We start from the raw sequence: 25,949 nt of genomic DNA, 5'->3' as shown, positions 1-25,949 counted from the left end.
GCCCTTCATAGGTAAAGATCAGAATCTTGGGTGGGGAGAGTAAGGGAAGCAGTTTGAAAAAATGTTTTTGATAATCATCTTTGCTTCGCTTTGTTTTCAGACACAATGTTAAATTTATTTTGAAATAAAAAAGTAACATTAAAGAAGAACATGTGACGTTTTCATTAAAAAGGAGAAAGGAAAAAAGTGTGAAGGAGGGATGGAAAGAATATGGTAACTGGTGAAGATTTAAGATTCTTACAACCTCTAGAGGTGTAATCAAGGCTCAACCTACATTTTTTTTAAGTAAGCTCCATGCCCAGTGTGGAGCCCAACATGGTGCTTGAACTCACGACCCTGAGATAAAAATCCAAGCTGAGATCAAGGGTCAGACACTTAACTGATTGAACCACCAGGACGCTCCTATCCTATATATATATATATATTTTTTAAAGATTTATTTATTTATTTGAGAGAGCGAGAATGAGAGAGAGAGAGTACATGAGAGGGGGGAGCGTTAGAGGGAGAAGCAGGCTCCTTGCTGAGCAGGGAGCCCGATGCGGGACTCGATCCAGGGACTCCAGGATCATGACCTGAGCCAAAGGCAGTCGCTTAACCAACTGAGCCACCCAGGCGCCCCCCTATATATATTTTTATGGCAAAGATTGTCATTACTGTCATTGCATCCATTTTCTTTTTTTTTTTTTTAAAGATTTTATTTTATTTATTTATTCATGAGAGACAGAGAGAGAGAGAGGCAGAGGGAGAAGCAGACTCCCCGCTGAGCAGGGAGCCTGATGCGGGACTCAATCCCAGGACCCTGGGATCATGACCTGAACCGAAGGCAGATGCTTAACCATCTGAGCCACCCAGGCGCCCCCATTTTCTTCCCCATGTCTCCTTAACTGAAAATTCCACGAGATATGCCTACGTTACATCTAAGTATCCTACCAGAGGACCTGAATCACATGTGGGCCAGAGCTGGGATGGGAGCATAGAACTTCTGAACATCCATTTTCGTTGTTATTGTTCCTGTGGCTTTTTCTTAGTTTGCATTTGAGGCAACATCAGCTTTTTTTAGACAGAACAATTTTAGGAGAGTGAAAAAGACATGGGAGCCTTCATGTGTGTGTGTGCGTGTGTGTGTGTGTGTGTGTGAATTTTTCATTACTTATTGACAAAAGCATACCTGGAGTTAATAATAGATACAGTTCAAACCTTAGCTCTTTTAGTAAGTCTTATTTTCAAGCTAAATCATTGGTTTAGTTAGAATTTTGCAAATATTAAAAACTAAAATGGTCAAATGGTAAATCACAGATAAAGAACATGGTAATGAATAATAGGGACAAATTGTTTAAACTCTTATGTAAAATTTGATAAGGTGTTTTACATAACTAATGAATTGACAAGGTCTTGTGGAGAAAACAGGTCCAGATGGCAAACATACGCAACGGATTTAGTCAAACAATTTTTTTGGCAAGAATAATATGAATTTTGTAATCAGTCGGGGGCCAATGAAATACAAAGATGAGTCTGGTTAATAATCTACAATTATTGGTTAAAGAAGTATATTAGTGCAAATTTCCCTCTGTTCGTCCTACCTGTTCTCTTGTATCAACCCCACAAGCCTTTGGCACAATGAAGTGGGTAACTTTTATTTCCCTACTCTTTCTCTTTAGCTCTGCTTATTCCAGGGGCGTGATTCGTCGAGAAGCACGTAAGAATTCTATTTTCCTATTGTTCAGCTTTTACTTTATTTTCCTAGTGAGAGAAAATTTTAGAAAACCTTGCATCTTTAAAGAAGTGTTTTCTTTTAGCATTTATTTCTAGGTGGTGATGATATTTTGTATTTGTGATCCCTCAGGAAGTTATTTTTTTTTTAAAAAAGATTTTATTTATTTATTTGAGAGAGAGAGAGAGCAGAGAGAGAGCACCAGTGGGGGATAGGCAGAGGGAGAGGGAGAAACAGACTTCCTGCTGAGCAGCCCAGGACCCTGAGATCATGACCTGAGCTGGTGGCAGAGGCTTAACCAACTGAGCCACCCAGGCGCCCAGGAAGTTATCTTATTAATACATTTCTAACATCCTAGGTGAAAAAAAATGGTGAGAATTGATTTAGTAGCTGTAACTTCCTTCTGCACCTGAAAGAACTTAGAGTGACTTAAACTTCACAGAATATAGTTGATGTTAGAATTCATAGCTCCACATTCCCAAAGGCTATTGCACCTTGATTTATAAAAAACAAAAACCTGTGCTGTTCATCTTATAAACAGAACTTGTATTTATATTTTTCATTTCAGACTGTCCTCCCAGAAGCTGTTAGTAGACACCACAAGAGCATTAGATCTTATCCAAGTCTGAATATAAAACTAAAAGTATTTAATGATTTTAATGATTTTTCAAATAGTATCATCAGTGATTGAATAACTCATCTGTTTAAATGCAGAACAAATAGTTCATCATCATCTCAAGATATTCTGTAGGGATCTGAGGTCAATATTTTGGAGCAAATGAATACCTAAGTCACATGGAGAGAAACACAAAAAGTAACACCATAACTAAGTTGTTTTCTTCAGAATGTAAACAAATCTGTTTTGTTTTTTCTTTTTTCCTCTCCAGAACAGAGTGAGATTGCTCATCGGTACAATGATTTGGGAGAAGAACATTTCAGAGGCCTGTAAGTTAAAATACTGAACAGTCAAATTTAATGTTTCTAATAGTGTTGGTTATTACTCTGAAGTTCTTATATTCCCTTGTCATCAGAGTCCAGCTTCTAGGACCATCCTATCCAATAGAATTTTCTGCATTGATGGAAATATTCTATATCAGTGCTGTTCGGTAAGATAGCCACTGGTCACATGTGGCTAGTGAATACTTTAAATGTGGCAAGTGCAACTGAGGGTCAGAAATTAAAGTTGCATTTAATTTTGATTTATTTAAATCTATGCAGCCACGTGTGGCTACTGGCTACCGTATTGGACAGTATAGCTCCAGAATGCTTCCATAACCTGATGGTAAGAAAGACTTTAATATATGGTTCCTTTTGCAGCTCACTTACTAAATTCCTTTACCTAGTAAATAGGTCTGTGGTTTCTTGAGAGCATTTTAATATTTTTTATTAACACACGCGCACACATGTGTTTAAACATGGTGTAAATACATGTCCTCTTTGCTCAGGAAGCCACATATGCCTGTTTAGGCTTCAGATAACAGCTGATCTGAATAGACTTTCTGGCTAATAGTGAGGTGTATAAAATATAGAACATATACAGACAGTTTGTTGTCCAGCGTAGCAAGCTACTTTATATTAACATTTCACCATGTTACATTTTTCTTTTTTAAAAAAGATTTATTTATTTGAGAGAGAGAACACAAGTGGAAGGGAGGGGTAGAGGGAGAGGGAGAAGCAGGCTTCCTGCTGAGGAAGGAGCCCAATGTGGGGCTCGATCCCAGGACTCTGAGATCATGATCTGAGCTGAAGGCAGAAGCTTAACCGACTGAGCCACCCAGGTGCCCCATGTTACGTTTTTCTATGTCCTTTGTTTTAGGGTGCTGGTTGCCTTTTCTCAGTATCTCCAGCAGTGCCCATTTGAAGATCATGTGAAATTAGCGAAGGAAGTGACTGAGTTTGCAAAAGGTTGTGCTGCTGACCAGTCAGGGGCCGACTGTGGCAAATCCCTTGTAAGTACATTCTGATTTTGAGTGTTATTTCTTCTTTTTGTAAGTAGTCCTGATTATTTCAAAGGAAGAGCAATCCCACTTTTGTTTCCTCAATTATTAATTTGTAAGCAACTCTCGAAAGTGAGGGTAGCCATTATTTCTTCTATGACAGAGATGTTCTAGCTATACCCACAGTTTTAAAGACATTTCTTTATGAAGACCACACACAACAGTAACAGTGCCTTTAAATGGAAATTTGTGATTTGTAAAAGTCTCTTTTTAGAATTTGAAGTTTGATTTCTTTTCATTGAGGCTAACAGTGAGAGTGTGGTTTTTATCTTCCGGAGACACTCATCTGATTTCTGTGTTGATTTTGTTTCTTAGGTAAAATAATAGTACAGTTATATAGTCCTCATTTTAGGGATAGTTATATTTTTACATAGAATAAAAAATCAGGGCATTTATTCACTTTGAAGGACTTTGAAATTTTGGTATTTCCAGTAGGTGTTCAATTCAGGGAGAGGTTTATGTTTCTCTCACCACTCAGACCTGTATATACCTTTCCAGGGCAAGGCCAGGGTTTATGTATCACTGAAATCTTTCCCCCTCTTATTTCTTTCTCTCTATGTATCTCTCCCTCAAGGTAGAATCAGTACTTTAACTTGGTATTTTTAACACAGAGTTAGCGCTATAAATATGAATTTTAAAAAATATTTTTTGGGGGAAAATTAATAAATTCCATCATCAGCAGTATATTTTCCTGAAGATCCAATTACTTTCATAATAAAAATTAATGGGGACAGGAAGAATACATTTAATGGAATGTTTTGAGGCAAATGTTTCTAGACTAAAAAAGATCTATATTTTAACATAATAAATAATATACAGTAAATTGTGTTACTCAGTTTTTGAATGGTACCTCCTTAAAAGTTGGACCTTTCGGAAAGAAGCAGATCAAATGAGAAACTATCTGAATACTTTCTTCCCTAATGTGAATTCACCTGCAACTTAGAGGATTATTTTCCCTTGATTTTTTTTTTAAAGATTTTATTTATTTATTTGACTGATGGAGACACAGCGAGAGAGGGAACACAAGCAGGGGGAGTGGGAGAGGGAGAAGCAGGCTTTCCGCGGAGCAGGGAGCCTGACGCGGGGCTTGATCCCAGGACCCTGGGACCATGACCCGAGCGGAAGGCAGACGCTTAAGGACTGAGCCACCCAAGCGCTCCGATTTTTTTTTTTTTTTTTATCAGCTCTCCTAGCCTGTAGCGTGAGGTAGAAATAGGAGCCGTGTTCATGGCTTCGCGCTGCCGTTCTGTTGTACCCACCCTAAGGAATCGGGTGACGGTCAGTTCTTACGAAAATCCCATGGATGGTCAAATCAAGGGAAACTCTAAACCTGAGAAAAAAGTGTACGTGTACATGAGTTCCCAACCAAGGCTTACCGATGCTTTCAATTTTTTATACTGTTCTTTGGGTACAAAGGAAATAAAATACCCCCCGGTGACTCGAAGCCTGCTCTCTTCCACCTAGCACACGCTCTTCGGAGACAAACTGTGTACAGTCGCCTCTCTTCGCGAAAAGTATGGCGAGCTGGCTGACTGCTGTGAGAAACAGGATCCTGAAAGAAATGAGTGCTTCCTGACTCACAAAGACGATAACCCCGGCTTCCCTCCCCTGGTGACCCCGGCGCCGGACGCCATGTGCGCCGCCTTTCAGGAAAGTGAACAGAAGTTTCTGGGAAAGTAAGTCCTCAGATCTTTACGCTTCAAAATGAAAAATTACGACAAAGGTCGAGACTTATTATAGGCAGTACTACAATAAAAAAATATTCTGGATATTAAGGCTTAGAAGCTTTTGTTCTAATGACAGTTTTCAAAGCAGTAATATTTGATGCCACAAAATTCTCCATGGTGAAAAGAATTGGATCCAAGATCTTTTGGAGTTCACTGAAACAGGACATGATCTGTGTAAGAAAAACAGAGATTGGCCTGTGTTAAAATATTATGAAGATATGTATTTATTCTCAGAATTGATTTCATTTTAGTCAAAAACATTGCATTACCAAAGTTTATTTTATATCTATGTGTGTGTATATGTGTGTACATATATATAAAACATATATATGTATGTACACAATTTATATATAGAAGTTCAACCTTTCACTGACTTCTAGAATGACAAAGGCAAGGTCATCATGTGCAAATTGAGAGTAACTGGTAAATTAGATGAGAAGGTTGATTACAATGGTTCCCATACCACTGTTCGCTATAGAAAAGTGACTGCCTGTTCTTCTTTTTTGAAAATGTAGATACCTGTATGAAGTTGCCAGAAGACATCCTTACTTTTATGCCCCAGAACTCCTTTACTATGCTCAGCAATATAAACAAGTTTTTGCAGAATGCTGCCAAGCTGCTGATAAGGCTGCCTGCCTGACACCCAAGGTATTCCCCAGAAGAATAGGAGGAGCAATTCATCATCAAACCTCAGACTTTGAGCATCTTATGGCTAGATTTAGGGAATTCGTGTCTCTGATACAAAGTCCTTTACATGGTCAAAAAAAAACCTTCCTCCCTCTTCTAGGGAGTTTAATGATGTTGGGAGAGTTGGTGGAGGAGGGGTGGAGATAGATTATATGCAAAATTAAGAAGTCAGCAAAGTTATATTTTCTGGGATGTTAGTGGACTCTGTTCTTCCACATTTCCTGTCAGCTCCCTTTTCCTTGGCAATGTCTCCACTCCGGTTCTTAACTACCTAGGGGCTTCCCCTAGGACCAGGCTGATTTTGCTCCCCCTGCATTGCAAAGTAATTATTTGCCAATAGTGGGCACTTGGGAATTTAGGTGTAAATTATCTCTTTAAATTTTAATTTGGCACAGTCTCATCTGAACTAATGAAGGGGTGTTTTGTATAGAATTTTCCTTTTCTAATTTTTCCAAAATAATTTCTTTTTGCAGATTGATGCTTTGAGGGAAAAAGTACTGGTTTCATCTGCCAAAGAAAGATTCAAGTGTGCCAGCCTCCAGAAATTCGGAGATAGAGCCTTCAAAGCATGGTATTTTAAACTTAGTTTGAATCTTTATAATGATGTAAATGGTTATGGTTCAGTTGACAAAAATGTACATTTATATGGCATTTTATGTGGTGCTTTTGCATACATCTTTCTGGTTGTTTTGAAGGTAGAAATTTAACAGTGGTGAAAATCAGAGCATCAGTGACAATTCCTTATTGTTTTTTATCATATTTCTTCTAGGTAGTCACAGAATTTATAGGGTATTTTTTTGTCATTCTAGAACGGGGATTTAAACTCCCACTTATTTAGAAAGACTAGGGACCTTATTCTAATGATCCACTCTTTTTATAGAGCAGTCATCAGGGTCTTCTTAATTTTATCCCCCCAAACAACACCAATTATCTGGAAATGTTTGTTCTTTTATGTTCTGATAATTAAATTTAGCCATCAGGGTTAGTTCTCCTTTTCTCATAGCTCTAGCTCTGTGGTTAATCCCTTGGTTTTGTCTGGGTCTCTGTTTTTATATTACTTAGCTGGTTCTAGGAGCATTCTTCAATTTCTAAGCCAAGAAAAATCCCCTCCCCCACCACTCACCTGCTAGTCAACAATGAATCCACAGCAACAGGAGATAAAATGAAAATAATAGACATCCTGTAAACTCTCTAGAAACCATAGTTTGAGCTATCTTTGCCTGCCATCCCTACCCCCTACACAACCACCAAGATCAACTACCTAAATCAGTAAACAAAACAACCCCAACATGAAATGATATGCGATTAAACAGGCTGTGATTGGTTTGGAGGAAGAAGCAGCTTTGATCCGATTAGGAGACGCTGACATGATTTGGGAAAGCATGTGGATTTTAGCCTTTTCCATGTTGTCAGAAGGCTTAGATGCTGTGCTGGATCAATGTCTTGGTTCCAGTTTATAAAAGGCTTTCATATGGATTAACTAATTTAATCCTCACATCAGTCCTGCAGTTTAGCATGCTGTTGTGACCAAGTAGAGGCTGAGGGTCAGAAAGGCTACGTAACTTGCCTAGTGTCCCAATGCTAATGAGTGATAAAGCCAGATCTAGAAGCCAGGTCTGGGTTCTAAACCTGATGGCTCTCCACATGTTGCCTCTTTTTGAATCTCTCTTTGATTTCCACTTTTATGAATCGCTGGCCTTCTATCCACCACACACACTCTTATAATGGCTAATTTGCCCTAAGGAAACATTTTGCCCTCAGATAACCATGTGGTTCAGAACTAGCAGTAAAGTAAGGACAAATGGATTTCACAAATTATATCTATATGCTATTTTGTCCTGAAATTTCGTGTTATAAGTACTATTTTCCTAATGCTTTGACATAAAATATTGCGTGTTAATCACGTTTTCATGGCGGAATTTTCTTTTTAGGTCGATAGCTCGCATGAGCCAGAAATTCCCCAAAGCTGACTTTGCAGAAGTTTCCAAGTTGGTGACAGATCTTACCAAAATCCACAAGGAATGCTGCCACGGTGACCTGCTTGAATGTGCAGATGACAGGGTAAAGAATCTGCAGTATGCTCTGTAGTAACTGACATGCTTCAGTTGGTAGGATGAATTTGCTTAGTATTATCCTCGAAGCCGACAGTGGGTTGAGATTGTATTCTATGCCCAATCTGCTCACTTCTTTCCCTGCTTTGTGGTACTTTTTTTTTCTTAACCTGGCTTCCCATTCACTAAATGATCTGACAAACACATTCACTAATTTGTAACCCTTTCAGTCATATTGTGAGAACAAAGGCTTACACTGAAGTAGGATGGCTGCTACAAAGGGAGATTTCTAAGAAGACATTTTTGGGAGGTGGGTGGAGTTGGAGAAGGGCTACTACCTGAAGAGGTCTTGGGAAATTATGTAGTTCGCCGCCCCCTTTATATTCTCTCTCAGTTAACCATCTGTGTTAACTAGACACATATTTAGCATGATATCACATTTCTCCAAACTTAAAAATATGGCCAAATACCAGCATCTTAATCTCTCAGGATACTTTCTGGAAAATTTAAGGCAAAGATTTTACATGTGTAAGTAGGGCCTGTGACTATGGTCTTGACTAATTATCCAAAGATGGCTCACATTTTATTTAGTTATTTGGTTTCAAAATGCCTGAAGGGACTATTTGGAAAAATAGTACTGAATTTTAATTTAGAAACTTAAGTGCCTTGACAGTCGAGATATAAAATTAATAATAACCGAGATGGGTCCCTGTTACTGACCATTTTTTGTAATTAAGTGGAAATATTTTAATAGTTCTGAGTCTCTAGGCTTAGGAACATGGACTGAAAGTATTTATAGAAGTCATGTTTTATGTGTATGGTCTTAGAATATAATAAACATGTTTTGCCAACAGAATAAAGGTCTGGGGAGAAAGTGCAGTGATGCCAATTTACATTGAAAAAATTTTATCAACTTGCTTATAGGCGGATCTGGCCAAGTATATGTGTGAGAATCAGGATTCAATCTCTAGTAAAATGAAGGAATGCTGCGATAAGCCTTTGTTGGAAAAATCTCACTGCCTCACTGAGGTGGAAAGAGATGAGTTGCCCGGTGACCTGTCCCCGATAGCTGCTGACTTTGTTGAAGATAAGGAGGTTTGCAAAAACTATCAGGAGGCAAAAGATGTGTTCCTGGGCACGTAAGTGGATAAAGAATAATCCCTCCATAGCTTTTATATGGCCTCAGGATTCAGGAAGATAAACTAGGCTTTCCTTTGACATTGCTACAATTTCCATGTTGTCTACATGCTTCTTTATCCTTCCCTCTCCTAGCTTTTAAATTTTGGGGGAAAAATTAATTAGTTTAAAAAATTATTATAAACTAATTCATGCTTATGGCAAAAACTCAATCAGTAGAGAAGAGAATAGAGAAGGGAAGAGAAGAAATAAAAGTTTCTATCTTTATTCCTACCCCATTCATTTTCTCCTTAGGGATATTCCTGGAAATACCTCTAGGAACATTTTGTGTATACATAAATTATAGACATATTATTTCTTCATTTATTCATTCAAAGAATGAATTTACTACAATAGATATGTGTGAATATACGTAATACATCTTTACATCTCTGTATTTCTGGATCTATTTACCTGCCATTTATCTATCTATATAAGGAAGTATAAGAGGAAGTATGCAGTCTGCTACCAGGTGCTTTATATTTGGTTGAACAGACCAGGAGTACCGTAGCATGGCAGGGCAGCATGAAATTAAGTGACAAAATAAATGATTATATATAGTCAGTAAGTGTGGTGATAAACTTTGCATTTTTATTTTGGGATTATAATAGTGTAATGTGCCCTAATATATTTTACATAATTGTATACCCTTCAAGATTTCACTCCTACAAAGAGGTGAAAGAATAATTCAAGAATTCATCTCTATTTATCTATCAGAACCCTTTTGAGGTATAGTCCAAATTATAAAAATATACATAATAATAACAGGTGTCACTCATCAAACATTTAATATGTGCCAGACAGGGTGTGCTTTGCATAGATTACATCATGTATTTCCCCACAAACCACCTTATGAGATCGGTACTGTTATTATCCACGTGCTACAGAGAAGGCAACTAAGGCTGTGATGGTTTTAATAAGTTGCTTAAGGTGATATAGTAAACTAAGTGGCAGAGGCAGGATTTGAATGCAGGATTTGAATAGCTTTAATTCTGAACTGCAACCCTTTAGCCACTAATCTTCCCTGCATGGGGTCTAGTCAAATTCAGACCTGTGGGAGATGAGTTACTCTTGAGGTGAGTTATGTGATCTTTCTTGCTCCTTTACCCAGCGAAATCTATTTTATTTTCATCTGAATTAGGTTTTTGTATGAATACTCAAGAAGGCATCCTGAGTACGCTATCTCTTTGCTGTTGAGACTTGCCAAGGAATATGAAGCCACTCTGGAGAAGTGTTGTGCCACCGATGATCCTCCTACTTGCTATGGCAAAGTGGTAGGTTTCTTAAAGGGAAACAGTGTAGCGCTCCGGCGGATGATCCATTTTTTTTTTTTAATTTTATTTTATTATGTTATGTTAGTCACCATACAATACATCATTAGTTTTTGATGTTGTGTTCCACGATTCACATTTTGAGTATAACACCCAGTGCTCCATGCAGTACGTGCCCTCTTTAATACCCATCACCGGGCTAACCCATCCCCGCAACTCCCTCCCCTCTAGAACCCTCAGTTTTAATCATGAGAAAGAAAAGTAACCCAAGAATGTGAATTGCTACATAGTGCAATTTAGATCTTTTCTTGACATGGTTTCAATCCTGTGCTCTTAAACCTTACAGGAAAAAATAGCTTTAAATGGAATGGTTAATAAGACCTAGAAGAGTCTAGGAAGGAAAGATCTGAAGGGAGCAATCTAATTTCATAAAATCTTGACCATGCTTTTTCTCTTTTTTACACTCCTGAGGACAAAATAATTGATAAATTGAAATGTTAGTTAAAAGACTTAACTTAGATATAAAGTTAACCAGGTTCCAAGATTTATCAAATATCAAGAATTAGCATCTTAAAGAAGATTGTGAAATCTATTCATTTAGAATATTTTCAAATTTCGGGGAAAAAGTGTAGGAATTGCTTTACAAGTCATTAAGGAGAGGAAACCTTGAGGATTTTTGCCATATTTAGCTATGCTTTAAGAGGATTTTAACATGTTTAAGATATTTAGCACTCCTGGCATATGTAGTGGTTTCCAAACTTCAGAATCACAGGAAAGTAATTCTTTCCTCTATCAAGAACCTACTATATGCCAGGCACCAGACTAGAGCCGATGACCAAGGTAAAATCTCTTATCTCAGGGAGCTCAGAATCCAACTGGAGAGAGGGCTTAATAATAATGATACAGTCATAGTCATCATTTATTAAGCTTTTATTATCTGCCAGGCACTGTTTTAATTTCATTAGCTCAGGTGGTTTGTAGAACAATTTTCGAGGTGAGTACCATCTTTATGCCCATTTTCTTTCTTTCTTTTTCTTTTTCTCCCTTCTTTTTTGTTAATCTCCATTTTACTGGTGAGGGTTCTGCAGCTTGGAGATAGGAGGTATATTTACACAATTAGAAAATGAGTCGGATGGCCTGGCTTGAACACCAGCAGTCGCACTCCACAGCCTGAGTAGTCTTAATCTCTTATACTATACACCCTTGCCAAATAAAATAAACAATTTGGACATATTATGATAGATTTGGCATCAAAGATCTAATTACATGACTTTGGGCAGAAAGGAGGGAGGATCTCATTCTGCCTAGAGTGGTGAAAAAGAACCTGCATGTGGTCCTCGGTTGGAATTCTGTCAACACAATTCTTTTATCTTTCAGCTTGATGAATTTAAACCTCTTGTGGAAGAGCCTCAGAATTTAGTCAAAACAAACTGTGAACTTTTTGAAAAACTTGGAGAGTATGGCTTCCAAAATGCGTAAGTATTTTTGTTTATCAGCTGATTTTTTTTCTTGATCAACTTGTAATTATTTAAGACTTAATATATATACCATCTATGATAGAAATTTTAATCATAAAAATACAGTATATACTTCTAATCTCTTTCCATCAAGAAAGACTAGAGAGGGAGAAATAAAATGGTTAGTGGGATGGAGAGGCTTATATTTGAGTGCAGTTTAAAAAGTTGGCCTCTTGAGATCAGGAAGGAAAATAGCAAATCGTGGAATGTAGGAACTGAGGATGCCCCTTGAAGGTTAAGGAATAGCTTGTGGGCAAACAAAATGCAGCAATGCTTTACAAAGGAGGAAGTGGTAGCCTTTGAATAATAGTAGCTCAAGAAGTAATATATAAGCTGAGAGACTAATGTCCTGATCCACACAGAGTCTTATCTATGGAGGTAAAGATAAGAGACACATCAGTCAGTAGATATTTATTGTTTGGTTTAAATATTTTACCACTCTTCAAACTATGGGTGCTAGGGATAACAACAGTGAACCAGATATCATCTTTTCCCTCGAGTAGATTGTAGTCACACATGACTTTCAGTGGTGATTAGAATTCTTAGTATGTGATTATTACGTGCTAGATACCATGGGTTGTATTGCATACTTTATTTTAATTTAATACTTGTACCATCCCTATGAGTCAGATATACTTTTTCCTGTTTTATAGATGAAAAAACTTACACATACCTTTCAAATTTAGCATGGTGTTGATATATATTAAGACCTCAGTAGGTTTTATGGAAAGAAAGAAGCAATAAATAAATATATTAATGTCACTGAATTATAATAAGTCACTTTCCTAAGATGATACAGCACAGCTGGAAACAATGATAAGCTTAACTAGTTACTCAGGACAAGGTCTTCCCCCATACCATTCAACCAACCTGGAGACAAAGGTAATTTTATGGATGGAAAGTCATTTTAGTTAATTTTGCCTAAGTGTTCGCTGCTTGACCTACTATGTTAGAGAAAGACATGCCTGGCTGAAAACACATGAACTATTTTGTTACAGGCTCTTAGTTCGTTACACCAAGAAAGTACCCCAAGTGTCAACTCCAACTCTCGTGGAGGTCTCAAGAAAACTAGGAAAAGTGGGCACCAGGTGTTGTAAGAAACCTGACGCAGAAAGAATGCCCTGTGCTGAAGACTATGTGAGTCATTTAAGTATAATAAGTGAATAATGATGAATTTTTGCCTTTAGGTAAGGACAAAGCTAACTTTCAGAAACAGGGGTGAATTAACATGTGTGTGCATGCACGTGTGTGTGTATTTGGTAGTGGCAGCCAGGACTTGGTCACCTATATTATCTTGAATGAGGATTTGTATAAGATCCCCAAAATGATAAATTGACAAAAATTCCATGAGTTTTCAATGTTTCATCCTGCCATTTAAAAAACCTTTCATATTCTTTGGGGTCTTTTAAAAATATGTATCCATATAAGACTGTTTCATTCCCACTCCAATACATATCTCAGGACTCACGTCAAATTATTTCAATCAATTATTTTCTCAAGGGAACTATTATTAAAATGTAGACATAAAGAGAAAATACTTTAAAAAGTCCCTCATTATCTGTAGTTCTAAAGTGAAGCAAATAACTTCCTCAAATCAACCTTGGATTCAATATTGCTAGTTAAAATATAACACATCTTTTGGTCCATTGGAAAGTAGGAGTTCATGGAAAACTTTTATTATCCTTCTTTTGAATGAATGTCTGGTCTCCCACCTGTCCTTTAGCTGTCCGTGGTCCTGAACCGGTTGTGCGTGTTGCACGAGAAGACCCCAGTGAGTGAGAGAGTCACCAAATGCTGCACAGAATCCTTGGTGAACAGACGACCATGCTTTTCTGCCCTGGAAATTGATGAGGCATATGTTCCCAAAGAGTTTAACGCTGAAACATTCACCTTCCATGCAGACTTATGCACACTTCCTGAGGCTGAGAAACAAGTCAAGAAACAATCGTGAGTACTATTTCATTATTGTAAGCATTTAGAGTCTTGAGAGTGAGAATTTTAAGTTGAAATGGGTAACTTTTTCTGAAGTAGTGATTATATTCTTTAGAAAATAGTATTTAAGTACTGGTGTTAGTAAGCTGATAAAAATGTCAAGAATAAAATGGATAACTTTTTGTTTTCTTAGCAAAAAACCTCTATAATATAACCTTGCCTACCAATCATTCAGAATAATCTTGTGGATAAAAGCTACAGTGGAATAATGTCTTAACATAAATCCAGTAGAAAAATATGAACGATTAACTGATGCATTTGTGCAAATAGCAAATTAGTTAGTAGAAATCATAGGAGAATTTATTTCTAGGCATGAATGGTTATTTTAAGTTTGTTCTATGGCAACCCACAGGCAAGGCAAATCCTCAACATATAACTTTTGAGAATGGAACTTGGGTGAAGAACATCTAGAAAAATGAGTTCTGAGGCTCAACACCCTATTTCTGTCACAGGGGTTAGAAATGCATGAAATTTAGCACCATAAATTTATCATCTCAGAGATTTTAATCATAGCCATAGACTTGTGAGTAATATTGCAAAAACCCCCTCTCCCTCTAGCACTATTATCTCTGTGAATGTCAATGAAAGAAAACCACCAGCTCCCATAAGTTTGGATAGTTTTATTACCTATGGCCTCCCCAGTATTAACTGAATGGGGTAAATTTCACAGACCAAATATAAAGACTCTCAGGTTAGAAATTTTTTAATGGAGTCCAACAAGATAGTTAAGCTTTTAAGGATCAGTTTTAGCTCTTAAATCACTAAAAGTTCAATTCGATGTGGTATAACTCTTTTTTTTCTTTTTAATATGGCATAATTTCTAAAATCTGAATAATGTGTAAATACAATGACATCCTTTCCAGAGACTTACCGAAAAGAGATCTATTGATTTATTGAGACTTATTGGTACTAGAGATGTTAAGCAATTTACATTGATTATCTCATTTGATTCTTCCACCAACCCTATGAAGGTGACTTTTATTGTCCTCATTATGCAGATGAGAATATTAAAGCTTATAGTGGTAAGCCTGGGCCTCAAGCTCAGAGTCGCCTGGCCAAGATTCATAATCTTCAACAATACTGCTACTGCCTTTACCATCTCCACTTTTCTTTTTCCTTTTTTTAAAAAGATTGAAGTGTATTTGACACGCAATGTTAAATTAGTTTCAGGTGTACAACATAGTGGTTTGACAAGTCTATACATTATGCTGTGCTCACCACAAGTTTAGCTGCCATCCGTCACCATACAATATGATTACAGTACCACTGACTATATTCCCTATGCTGTGCCTTTTAATCCCGAGATTTACTCATTCCATTACTTTCTTTATGTAAGTAAACTTTTTTTCTGATTTTTGTTGTTGTTGTTTTGTTTTCATTCAAATGCAGTGCACTTGTTGAGCTGTTGAAACACAAGCCCAAAGCAACTGAGGAACAACTGAAAACTGTTATGGGGGATTTTGGAGCCTTTGTAGAGAAGTGCTGTGCAGCTGAAAACAAAGAGACCTGCTTTGCCGAGGAGGTACTGGAGTCTCTTCATTGCAATATGGCTAATTTCCTTTCTTGTCACATTTGATCTGACCAGGGCTTAGGGGTTTATATATCTGAAGGACACTCTGTACATTCCGGACCAGAATCTTATTCCACATACAAAATTATCTGACAAAATTACTTAAATAGCTCTCATTTTTTTTTTTAATCTCCTGCTGCACTGGAGTATATTAGTAAATCTTCATAGTATTTGCTCTGTTTCCAAAGTTGTGATGTTTATGAATATAGATAGAAATATTTGTAAGGCTCAAGTCTTTGAGTCAAACATTAATTTATTGAAACATGTTCTTGAAAAATGCTGGTTTGTGATTTGGTTGAATCTGAGTTTGATTTTATAGGTTAACGAAGGAAGTTTATATTTAAATGTCTGAATCATTTATTATTCCCTCTATGACTTGAGGGTAATGTTTTTATTCCTTTGGGAACAATGGGTGTCAGTAAGCTTCCTTGTAGAGATTCTAGTACTAAACTGGAATTAAAGAATGTGATTCATGTAAAATTAGTTTGTAATTACAAATGGCTGTATAAGTATCAACTTTTCATCTTAATAGTAATGCTAATATTTTCCCCAAATCTGTCATTTCTTGGTATTCAGGGTCCAAAACTTGTTGCCGCAGCTCAAGCTGCCTTAGCCTAAAAGAACACCATCACAAGCATCTCAGGTAACTATACTTTGGATTTTTGTTTTAAAAAAGTAATTATAATAGTTACTATTAAAATAGCAAAGGTTGACCAATCATTTACCAAGAGCCATATAGACCAGTGCCAATCACTGTTCTAAGATCTTTATATGTATTAACTTACTTAATTCTCAAAATAGTTGCCTAAGGGCGCCTGGGTGGCTCAGTTGGTTAAGCGACTGCCTTCGGCTCAGGTCATGATCCTGGAGTCCCGGGATCGAGTCCCGCATCAGACTCCCTGCTCAGCGGGGAGTCTGCTTCTCCCTCTGACCCTCCTCCCTCTCATGCTCTCTGTCTTTCATTCTCTCTCTCTCAAATAAATAAATAAAATCTTTAAAAAAAAAAAAATAGTTGCCTAAGTTGAGTGTCATTATTTTTCCCATTTTTCAGATGAGAACATGAAGGCACAGATAGACATGGGTTCCATAATTTACCCAAGGACCACCCAGCTCGTGAGGGGTGGAGCCACAATTCAAAATTCAAACCAAAGCTTGAGAGTTAACCAGTGTCCTGTTCTGATCTAATGTGACACAGTAGACAGAATCATTCAACTGAGCAATGGCTTAGCAGTGGGGTTTCTAGGTATTAGGCTGGACCATATGAAAGTGCATTTTTTAAGGTAAAAAATAGTTGAATAGCAACGATTTCACATGGTTCAATCCAACAGCCCAGTAACAGATTAATTTCGTTGGAGAGTATGACAGATCTACCTTATGTGAACTTGCACTTTATAGTGAATAACTTGCTACTGAGGCCCACTTTAAAATTTAAATGTTTGAACATAAACATGTTTCACCCATTTTGGTTGTAATATTTTGTGGGAAATTAAAACAGATAGTATCAACTCTCTTTTTTAAAACAAATTGTCCGACTATTTTCTAGCATGAATTATTTTCATATTTTCCAAACTCTGAGGTCTGTTCCCACTATGAAGTTTTCACTTACTCTTTGCCCACCTGAGAATACCTACATATTGTGCATTCAAGTGAGGAAGCAACTTCATATCTCCTGTAAATTTGATCTTTTCAAAATGTGATTTGTTCTCATCCTAAATGGCAAGATTTTCTTCTGAAAGGTCTTTGAGAGACACTTGTTTTATTGGTAATTAATTTAGGTAAGAAGTAGGTGTTAAGCAAGTGACTCTGAGGAGTGATAATGAACAGCTTGGGACTTTGAAACCTGAGGAGCTGATGACATCAGTGACAAAGAGAGGACTTTACAATATTATTGGTGTGTCCTCTCCCCCACCCCAACAGAAGAATTCAGAGTCCAGGACAGGCTGAATGATTTTCTTTGGTGGAAATTGCAGGAAGACAATCTAAGCAATTCAACATTCATTTGAATAGATTTCAAAAACTCATACCATTTTACAAACAGTACTTATATTTTGTCTTTTTGTCTTTCAGCCTGCCCTGAGAATAAGAGAAAGAAAGAGAAATGAAGACCTAGAGCTTATTCATCTGTTTTTCTTTTCTGTTGGTGTAAAACCAACCCTCTGTCTAAAGAACACAAATTTCTTTAAACGTTTTGCCTCTTTTCTCTGTGCTGTAATTAATAAAAAATGAAAAGAATCTAACATTATTGTCCAGGACTGTTATTTTTCACAGATGTATTGCCATCCTGGAAATTTTGTAGGTTTTGTGAATGTCCCACTGTTCTCTCTTTTCCCACTTCAGTCTAGTTCTTTAGGGACTGGCTGATTAAAAGAAACATTAATGATCTTCTGAGTTATGGATCATAAACATGCAAAGGAATATTTTAACATTATCATAATTCTGATAAAAGAATGAAAACTGGTATAGGCTTTTCCTTACTAAGGACTAAGAAATGTGAGGGACAAAGAAGATAGAGATGATTGCAAGGATGGTTAATTGAACTGGAAAAAAAACACTGAGCCTCAAAAAAATGTAAGGAAGTTTAGGATGGCAATACATGAACAGTGTAAGAAGCTTAACCAGGTTGGAGAAGCCTTGTTGGAGGAGGGAATCAGGAGATCTGGACGAAGGTACAATAGAGAGTGAGAAAGATGTAGAAGACTGAGGGAGCTCAAGAGTTGGCACGTAAAATGTTCTTGTAAGAACTGAGATGTTACACTCAAAACTGAGCCTCTTGTCCCTGTTCCCAGAGGTAACCACTGATATCAGACAATTATCTATGTATTTACATACCTAAAGTCATTTATAGCCTTATTAATTTGTGTACTTTAGAAATTTTTATAAAATTGGTTTCATATGTACCTGCCACTGACAACCTGCTTATTTTGCCCTAATAATGATGCTTTATAGTTTCATTTTAAGTATGATGCTTGCAAAAGGTTTTGGTACCAAGTTAAAAAAGTCTCCTTCCATTTTTGGAATGTTGCATCCCCCAGCCCCCCAACTCCCTAACCCTACCCATTCCCACCCGCCACCCATTTTAACCTCACTGCTGACTATATCGGGTACTTTTCCACATTGGATGCAATCATCACAAAGGTGGGAGGGAGCCCGGAAGGGGAGAAGTGGAGATGGTAGGCACTTCATCAAAGACCCTGGAGACAGATCTAGAAAATTTTGAGTAAGATGTTTTCACAGAACTGGACCCACACAGGACCAGGTCTGGGTGCCCTGTCTGGATGGCATTGTCCCTCAGCCAGCGAAGGGGGACTTAAAACTTTTGGAGAAAGATGCTCCAAAACATAGAACTCTCAGAGTTCAGCTTCCCTGCTTCCTGAGGGGTCAGATTCCCCTGGGGAGCTCAGACATTTGAGTCTGAGTGGTCTAGGAGCCCAAGGCCTGCTCTACATCTGACAGGGCAGCCTGGCAAGCACATTATTCTGGCTGGGTGGCTGTTGCAGTATGCCTTTGCTTCACAGTGCAGAAATTTGGGCCACCAGAATGGTGCAGACACACTAATGTGTGAGAGTGTGTGTCTGTGTGTGTGTGTGTGTGAGAGAAATGCTCTTCTCTTCCTTTCATATGAAGGAGCACATGATATTCATATGATTTATTGCCAGGGATGTTAGGATTGAGCACGTGGTTAAGGTAGTGTTTGCCAGGTTTTTCTACTCTAAAGTTACTATTTTTCCCTTTCCATACTCTATTTTTGGAAGGCAGTCACTAAATCTAGCCTACACTCAAACTGAGAGAGGGAGAGGATGAAGTTCCTCGAAGGGGGAGTGTTGACATATATTATTTAGAATCCTTCTGTAGGAAAGATTTGTCACTTCACTCCATTTATTTATTTATTCACTGTATATTAGTCTGAATTCATGTATATTTACTTTGTACTTTGGGTTATAATTCAATGCTACATAAGGTATTTTTTTGCTCAAATTATTTCAGCTTTGGCCTTTGTGAGTGCTTTTAGTTTGGCTTCTGTGTCCCTCTGACTGGCCCCCCATATTTTGTTTCTTGAGCACTTCTTTACTTTCTGGCACTTTGAGATGATCCAAGTTCATCTTGTTATTTTCGCTTCCCCAGACCTGGAAACAGCCATTTCTTCAAGTTCTGGTTCTATCGACTAGATAATGGTGTTTAAACAATAATCTGAGCACTGGTTGTACTTGTTAATGAGGTCTCACCACTTCTAGACTCTTTCAGGGAAGAGAGCTAAGAAATGTGGGTTTGTGTACTAACCCATGTACACACACATACCTGTAATTATTCTGTATCTATCTGTCTATCTTTCTATCATCTATCATCTATCTATCATCTATCTATCATCATTTATCTATCTATCTACATATGAGTTCATACTGATGTCTCTGACTATTCCCAGAACCACAAAGTTCATCCAAGCCTTCCTTCCTTTCTTTTTTTTTTTTTAAGATTTTATTTATTTATTTGACAGAGAGAGACACAGCGAGAGAGGGAACACAAGCAGAGGGAGTGGGAGAGGGAGAAGCAGGCTTCCCGCGGAGCAGGGAGCCCAATGTGGGGCTCGATCCCAGGACCCCGGGATCATGACCTGAGCCGAAAGCAGACGCTTAACAACTGAGTCACCCAGGCATCCCTCAAGCCTTCCTTTCTTGTATATTTATTACTTCCCTTTTTGATAGTGAGAAACTTGGCTCCCATTACCTACTATGCATGTACTTATTTGTTCAACCCCAGATACAAAATTATTGACCCATACCTCCATATAAAACAATTTACCAACTAGAGTACAGTGTCTATATGCCTTATAACTTCCAGTCAAAACCTTATTTTTCAAAGTTACTTAATTCCATTTTTCTCCTACCTTCTTCAGTGAGGTTGTGACTGGTGAGTTTTGGGTGACTCACTCACTCACACTGGACACAAGACGAATATAGGGCCTGGGAGGTTGACTGACTTTTGGCTTGAGCTGCATGCATGGGCTTACCTAGCAGATTTTTCCTGTATGTGTTCCAATAGGATAGGCTCTGTCTACTATACGCAAAGGTGGTAGGTGGTGACAGGAGTCCTTTATGTACTCCCTTCCCCTGGCACCCAGGATGGTCACTCCAGTCCCTCCACAAACTTCACATCAAGTGTCATGTAGTCTTCAGGAGTGGACATAGCTATTTCTTCCAAGGGCTTTGGAGACAATTGCTCTGCAATGCCACTGGGCCTTTCCAGTTGATGTCCTCTCTTGCCTCTGTCAGTTTGGTTATAGCATGCTCCCCTGCCAAATATCTTAAACTCTGCCAAATATCCCTTATAGGAATGGAATCACTCTTCTTGCTTCACCACAGGGCCCTCACCTATCATCCCTGTTGGTGGCTGTGTGTGGAAACCAGGAGTGCAGTTAACATTGAAAGAGATTGCATTCCTAGAAATGCAGTGATTATGATCTAAGAGTTCAGTAGAAAATATGGGTGGAAGATGTGCTGATCTATGTTTATGCTAAGAAAGTCATAATGATAAATTTAAGGTGACCAGAGACGTGCATTTGTGGTTATCATCAATGAAGCACAATGATAACATTCAAGGGAATCACTGGAAGCCAGAATTCATGGTGACATGATGAATGATGCATCATTGTGAATAATGATGTAACCAATACTGCATTAAATAGACGATAGTTGAGAACTACAGAGGCAAGGAGGGAGATTTATTTGTTTCAATACAAATAGGCTCAAAAGGGCCATCACATCATGAATAGTAACAGCATTGCCACCTTTTTCTTGAGATGGCAGATAGAAAATTAGCCAGGAATGAAATGCATTTGAATAAAGAAGATATACCAACAAAGATATGGTATCTGGACCTGAACAGGAAGATATGCTCTCTGGACATTAGGAAGAATCTTCTTGTGCACTGACTGGACAATAAACAAGCATGTAAGTATCACTTCTCTCTCTATTCACTATTTTACATCTTAAATAATAAATTAATATAATCACATGGGCTCAATGTGATGAGCACTGTTTTATACCGGATGTGTGGGCTATGTGGACATTACACATGGAATCACACAGTTTCCACCCTTGCTTCTCACCTGACAACTCTCTTTGCTCCTCTTCAGGCACCTTATAAAGTGATTATCGTCCCCATCTCTTTTTTCACCTTCCCTTCAAGATTCTAAGCAGTTTGAACTTCATGCTATTCCTTAACACACCATGCTTTTTTATGGATGCTTTCTCCTTCTACCTGAGATGTCTTTCTCTCTCTACTTTATCTGCTTAATTAAACTCAAAGGTCACCTTCTTTGAGGAAATTTCCCTGCATTAGGTTAGCCACTTCCTTCCCTGATGCCCCTTCACTTTTTGAACTTGAATTATTATAGCATTCGCACTTTATTATAATTATGGTAGATTTTATATTTATTTTTTAAAATTTTAATAGTATCTTTTATTTAACACAGTATACTACTTTAAACATGTAAAATCTGAGACCCAGACTTGGAATTTGAACACACATGGTGCTGACTCTTGAGAGCAAGCCCATTTAATGGTATCAGTTCACTTCTATATCTCTCTTCAACTACATAGTGTTTCTCACCAGAAGGGACATGAATTGGAAGTTCATGTGTCTCTCTTGGCACTTAACATAACCTGGTACATAATGCATATTCAATAAAAATTAGAGGAATAAACTGATTTATGCTAAGGGCTATAAATATTCTAAACTACAAATTATGGAATCTGGGTTACAATAATTTCTTGAACTTCCAAAACAGTAGATATAGTAAAATGAATTTTATGCGAATTTGAATCATGCAAGTTTGTGCTTTAAGATAATAATAATGATACATTTTACTTAAAAATGTGAAATAAGGGGCACCTGGATGGCTCAGTTGGTTAAGCAGCTGCCTTCAGCTCAGGTCATGATCCCAGGGTCCTGGGATCGAGCCCTGCATCAGGCTCCCTGCTCAGCGGGGAGCCTGCTTCTCCCTCTCCCTCTGCCTGCTGCTCTGCCTACTTGTGCTCTCTCTCTGTCTGTCTCTCTGTCAAATAAATAAAATCTTTAAAAAAATGTGAAATAATGAAGATTACCCCAAGTTATGATACCTCAAGAACTGAAAGTTCTAGTAATGTCCCATATGATGGTGTCAGTTTTGCATCAGCTCAATTGATCTAAAATTATCCAAGTTATCTCTCAGGTGAGTAACTGACAGATAAGTACATGAATACTTGTATGACACCAAAGAAAGTGCTTTAGCATTTTGAGATATGTCTTTTGGGAAAGGTAGAATATTTTTTCTGACTAATAAATTTGTTTTTGTTTATAAAATGTTACATATGATGGTTGACCTATAGATAGATGTATTTTGTCCACTTAGTTCATGTGAACCTCGAGTAATTTCTTTAGCACTGGACTATTAGCAGTTACGAGGACAACATCTGAAAAGTACCTCATGCAAATGAACAGATTCTTTTTCCATATTTACTTTTTGTCTCCACTCAGGTCTTAGTTCTGTCTGTTGCATATTTCTTCCTTTATTCACTTAGTCAATTGATACCTGCACCCTAAGGGCTGGTTCCTTAAAGAGCTGGTCTTAAGAATCTCAAGGGAGGAATTGAATTAAAGACAGTGTCACTGGAAACTAAGGAGCAGTATCCCCGGGGGTGTAGTAAGTGGCAGAGAGAGGAAGTCCATACTGTTTGGGTGGATGAAGGCTCTTACCCACTTCCGGTAAAGTAATTAGTTTGGTGATGTGAGGAGCCACACAGCTGAGTATCAGTAGTCACAAGCACTTCCAGTGATGGAAGGGGACATCAACAAGGCAGAAGAACACTCTGAAGTTTCAGATATGACTAACCCATGCCTTTGGGCTTGGTCCTTGGGCACAAGAGTAGAGGCCATGAGGGAGCAGCATGCAGAGTTAGCTCCAGTGGCTATCAAGCAGAATGTGTGCCAAAATTAAGATGACTCTGCATTACTGGAAAGACGATCCCTTGATTTCTGTTTTTTAAAATTGCAATAAGAAAAAAATGTAGATCATCACCAAAAATACCCAGATATTGGATCCACTGCTTTCTTTCTTTTTTTTTTTTTTAAAAGATTTTATTTATTTATTTGAGAGAGAGAGCACATGAGAGGGGGGAGGGTCGGGAGGGTCAGAGGGAGAAGCAGACTCCCTGCCGAGCAGGGAGCCCGATGCGGGACTGGAGCCCGATGCAGGACTCGATCCTGGGACTCCAGGATCATGACCTGAGCCGAAGGCAGTCGTTCAACCAACTGAGCCACCCAGGCGCCCCTGTTTTCTTTTAATGCTGAAAGATTAGCTCTTCTATATTCCGAACAGTCTTGGATAAGAGAGCTGACCTCTCTAACTTTGTGATGGGGTCGACTACAGAGTCATTGCTTGAGACAAAACTGACTCAATGCAAGGATGATTGTGAGATACTGAGGAGGGAAATGCAGGTCTGCTTTGGCCCGTTTTATTACCTTTCTCATGACAGAAATTGTGAGGCCACAATGCAATCTGCTCACAAACTTCTTATCTCCTACACAATACTGGAAACACTTTTGTTCTTATTCTTTTTTAGGAACATCAAAATCAAGCAGCATTGCCTTAAATAAAGAGGACTTGTTTAGAAATACAAAGTCTATTTTCTGGGAAGCAGTGTGATTTGCTTAAGAACAATAGATAATAATTCTAGGTTTTTTATTCCATATATTTTCTATGAGAAGAATGTATATTTACAGGGATGTGTGTGTGTGTGTGTGTGTGTGTGTGTGTTAGTCTGCTCAGGTTGCCACACAAAATACCATAGCCTGGGTGGCTTAACCTGAAATTTATTTTCCTGTAGTTTTGGAAAGTCCAAGATTCAGTTTCCGGTGGGCACTCACTTCCTGGCTTGCAGATGGCTGTCTTCTTTTTTTTTTTTTTTTTTTTTAAAGATTTTATTTATTTATTTGACAGAGAGAGACAGCGAGAGCAGGAATACAAGCAGGGGGAGTGGGAGAGGGAGAAGCAGGCCTCCCGCTGAGCAGGGAGCCCGATGTGGGACTCGATCCCAGGACCCTGGGATCATGACCTGAGCCGAAGGCAGACGCTTAACGACTGAGCCACCCAGGCGCCCAGATGGCTGTCTTCTTGCAATGTCCTCACATGGCGAGAGAGAGAGAGAGCTCTCTTGTATCTATTCTTATAAGTACACTCATCCCATGATGAATATCCTACCCTCATTACCTTGTCTAAACCTAATTACCTCCCCATCTTCAAATATCATCACTGGGGTATAGGGCTTCAACATATGAATTTTGAGAGGGCACAAACATTCAGTCGATAACAGTTATATGAAATCTCTGGATCACGTAGATGATTTTTCTACATTTCCTATGACAATGAGCCTTTTCTCAACCTTGCTATGGAAAGGAAGTATCTAACAATTACCCTGATGATGGCAGAAGGCCAAAGACTCCCTTTGCTTTTACTCATAATGTGCCATGGCTACAGCAGGTAGGAAGAGAGGGGCCGTAAGTATTTCCTCATCAGAGAAAGTATATGCCATTGCCAAAAAGTACATAGAAAGTGCTTTTTCTGTACTAGTTATTGTGCTGGGACTTTTGGGAGATGGTCTCAAAGTATGATGGTTTCCCTCCAGTAGTTTATCATCTGTTTGAGTATGTGGGCCAGCTCAGCTGTTTCAAGGACCCATGACTAGCCTAGCAGGAGCAGCAGACCCATATAAGGAGAGATGCTTTTAATGGAACATAGGTTTTTGTGAAATGTATTTCCAATTGACCCTTAACTGACTTTGCTCTATCTCTGCTTGACTCACACTGATGTCTTACTTCACCTTGCTGAACTTGTGACACTGTGATCCTTTCAAGTTGGGCAGGCAGATTGCCAGCTTTTTCTGACTCTGACCCTCTCACTTTGTTTTTGGTCTAGGAGGGAAGGAAAACATGTTTTCTCCCTGAAAACCAGAGGCAAAATCCCTTTGATGAAGGAATGAAGGAAAATACTTTGATAGCTTCATGGGGCGTGTGCGGGCAGAGGGAAAGCAAATGTGAAAGGTGGCCTCCTCCTTCCAAAGCATGATTTAGACAGGCTCAAATGAAACAAAGGGAGAGATGATATGCTCTGCCTGAAGATAGTAATAAGAAGGGGAGTAGGAGGCAGAGCTAGATGAGAAAAGATAAGAAAAGAGCAGGGGAGAGAGCACAAGAAGAGAGGAGGTTGGTCAGGGCTC

At 38.3% G+C, this 25,949-nt stretch overlaps 1 protein-coding gene across 1 annotated transcript; it reads left to right on the top strand.

Moving 5' to 3' along the window:
• Nucleotides 1-1,582: 1,582 nt before the first annotated feature.
• On the top strand, nt 1,583-18,537 carry ALB (albumin). Its single transcript, XM_021702352.2, has 15 exons — nt 1,583-1,696; nt 2,599-2,656; nt 3,528-3,660; nt 5,173-5,384; nt 5,951-6,083; nt 6,596-6,693; nt 8,054-8,183; nt 9,098-9,312; nt 10,491-10,623; nt 11,998-12,095; nt 13,136-13,274; nt 13,861-14,084; nt 15,519-15,651; nt 16,276-16,342; nt 17,767-18,537. The coding sequence occupies exons 1-14, from the start codon at nt 1,618-1,620 to the stop codon at nt 16,315-16,317; spliced, it is 1,827 nt and encodes a 608-aa protein (XP_021558027.1). The 5' UTR covers nt 1,583-1,617; the 3' UTR covers nt 16,318-16,342; nt 17,767-18,537.
• The last annotated feature ends 7,412 nt before the right edge of the window (nt 18,538-25,949 follow it).

This window comes from Neomonachus schauinslandi, chromosome 2, assembly GCF_002201575.2.
Source record: "Neomonachus schauinslandi chromosome 2, ASM220157v2, whole genome shotgun sequence".
Taxonomy (NCBI): Eukaryota; Metazoa; Chordata; class Mammalia; order Carnivora; family Phocidae; genus Neomonachus; species Neomonachus schauinslandi.
The sequence above is the reverse complement of the archived record's forward strand: the minus strand, read 5'-3'. Positions and strand labels throughout refer to the sequence as shown.

Excerpts from the sequence above, each read along its gene's own strand:
- ALB (XM_021702352.2), top strand. The coding sequence starts at position 1,618 with ATGAAGTGGGTAACTTTTATTTCCCTACTCTTTCTCTTTAGCTCTGCT. Across the intron at positions 2,657-3,527 it reads GAAGAACATTTCAGAGGCCT|GGTGCTGGTTGCCTTTTCTC; the intron begins GTAAGTTAAAAT and ends CCTTTGTTTTAG. Across the intron at positions 12,096-13,135 it reads GAGTATGGCTTCCAAAATGC|GCTCTTAGTTCGTTACACCA; the intron begins GTAAGTATTTTT and ends ATTTTGTTACAG.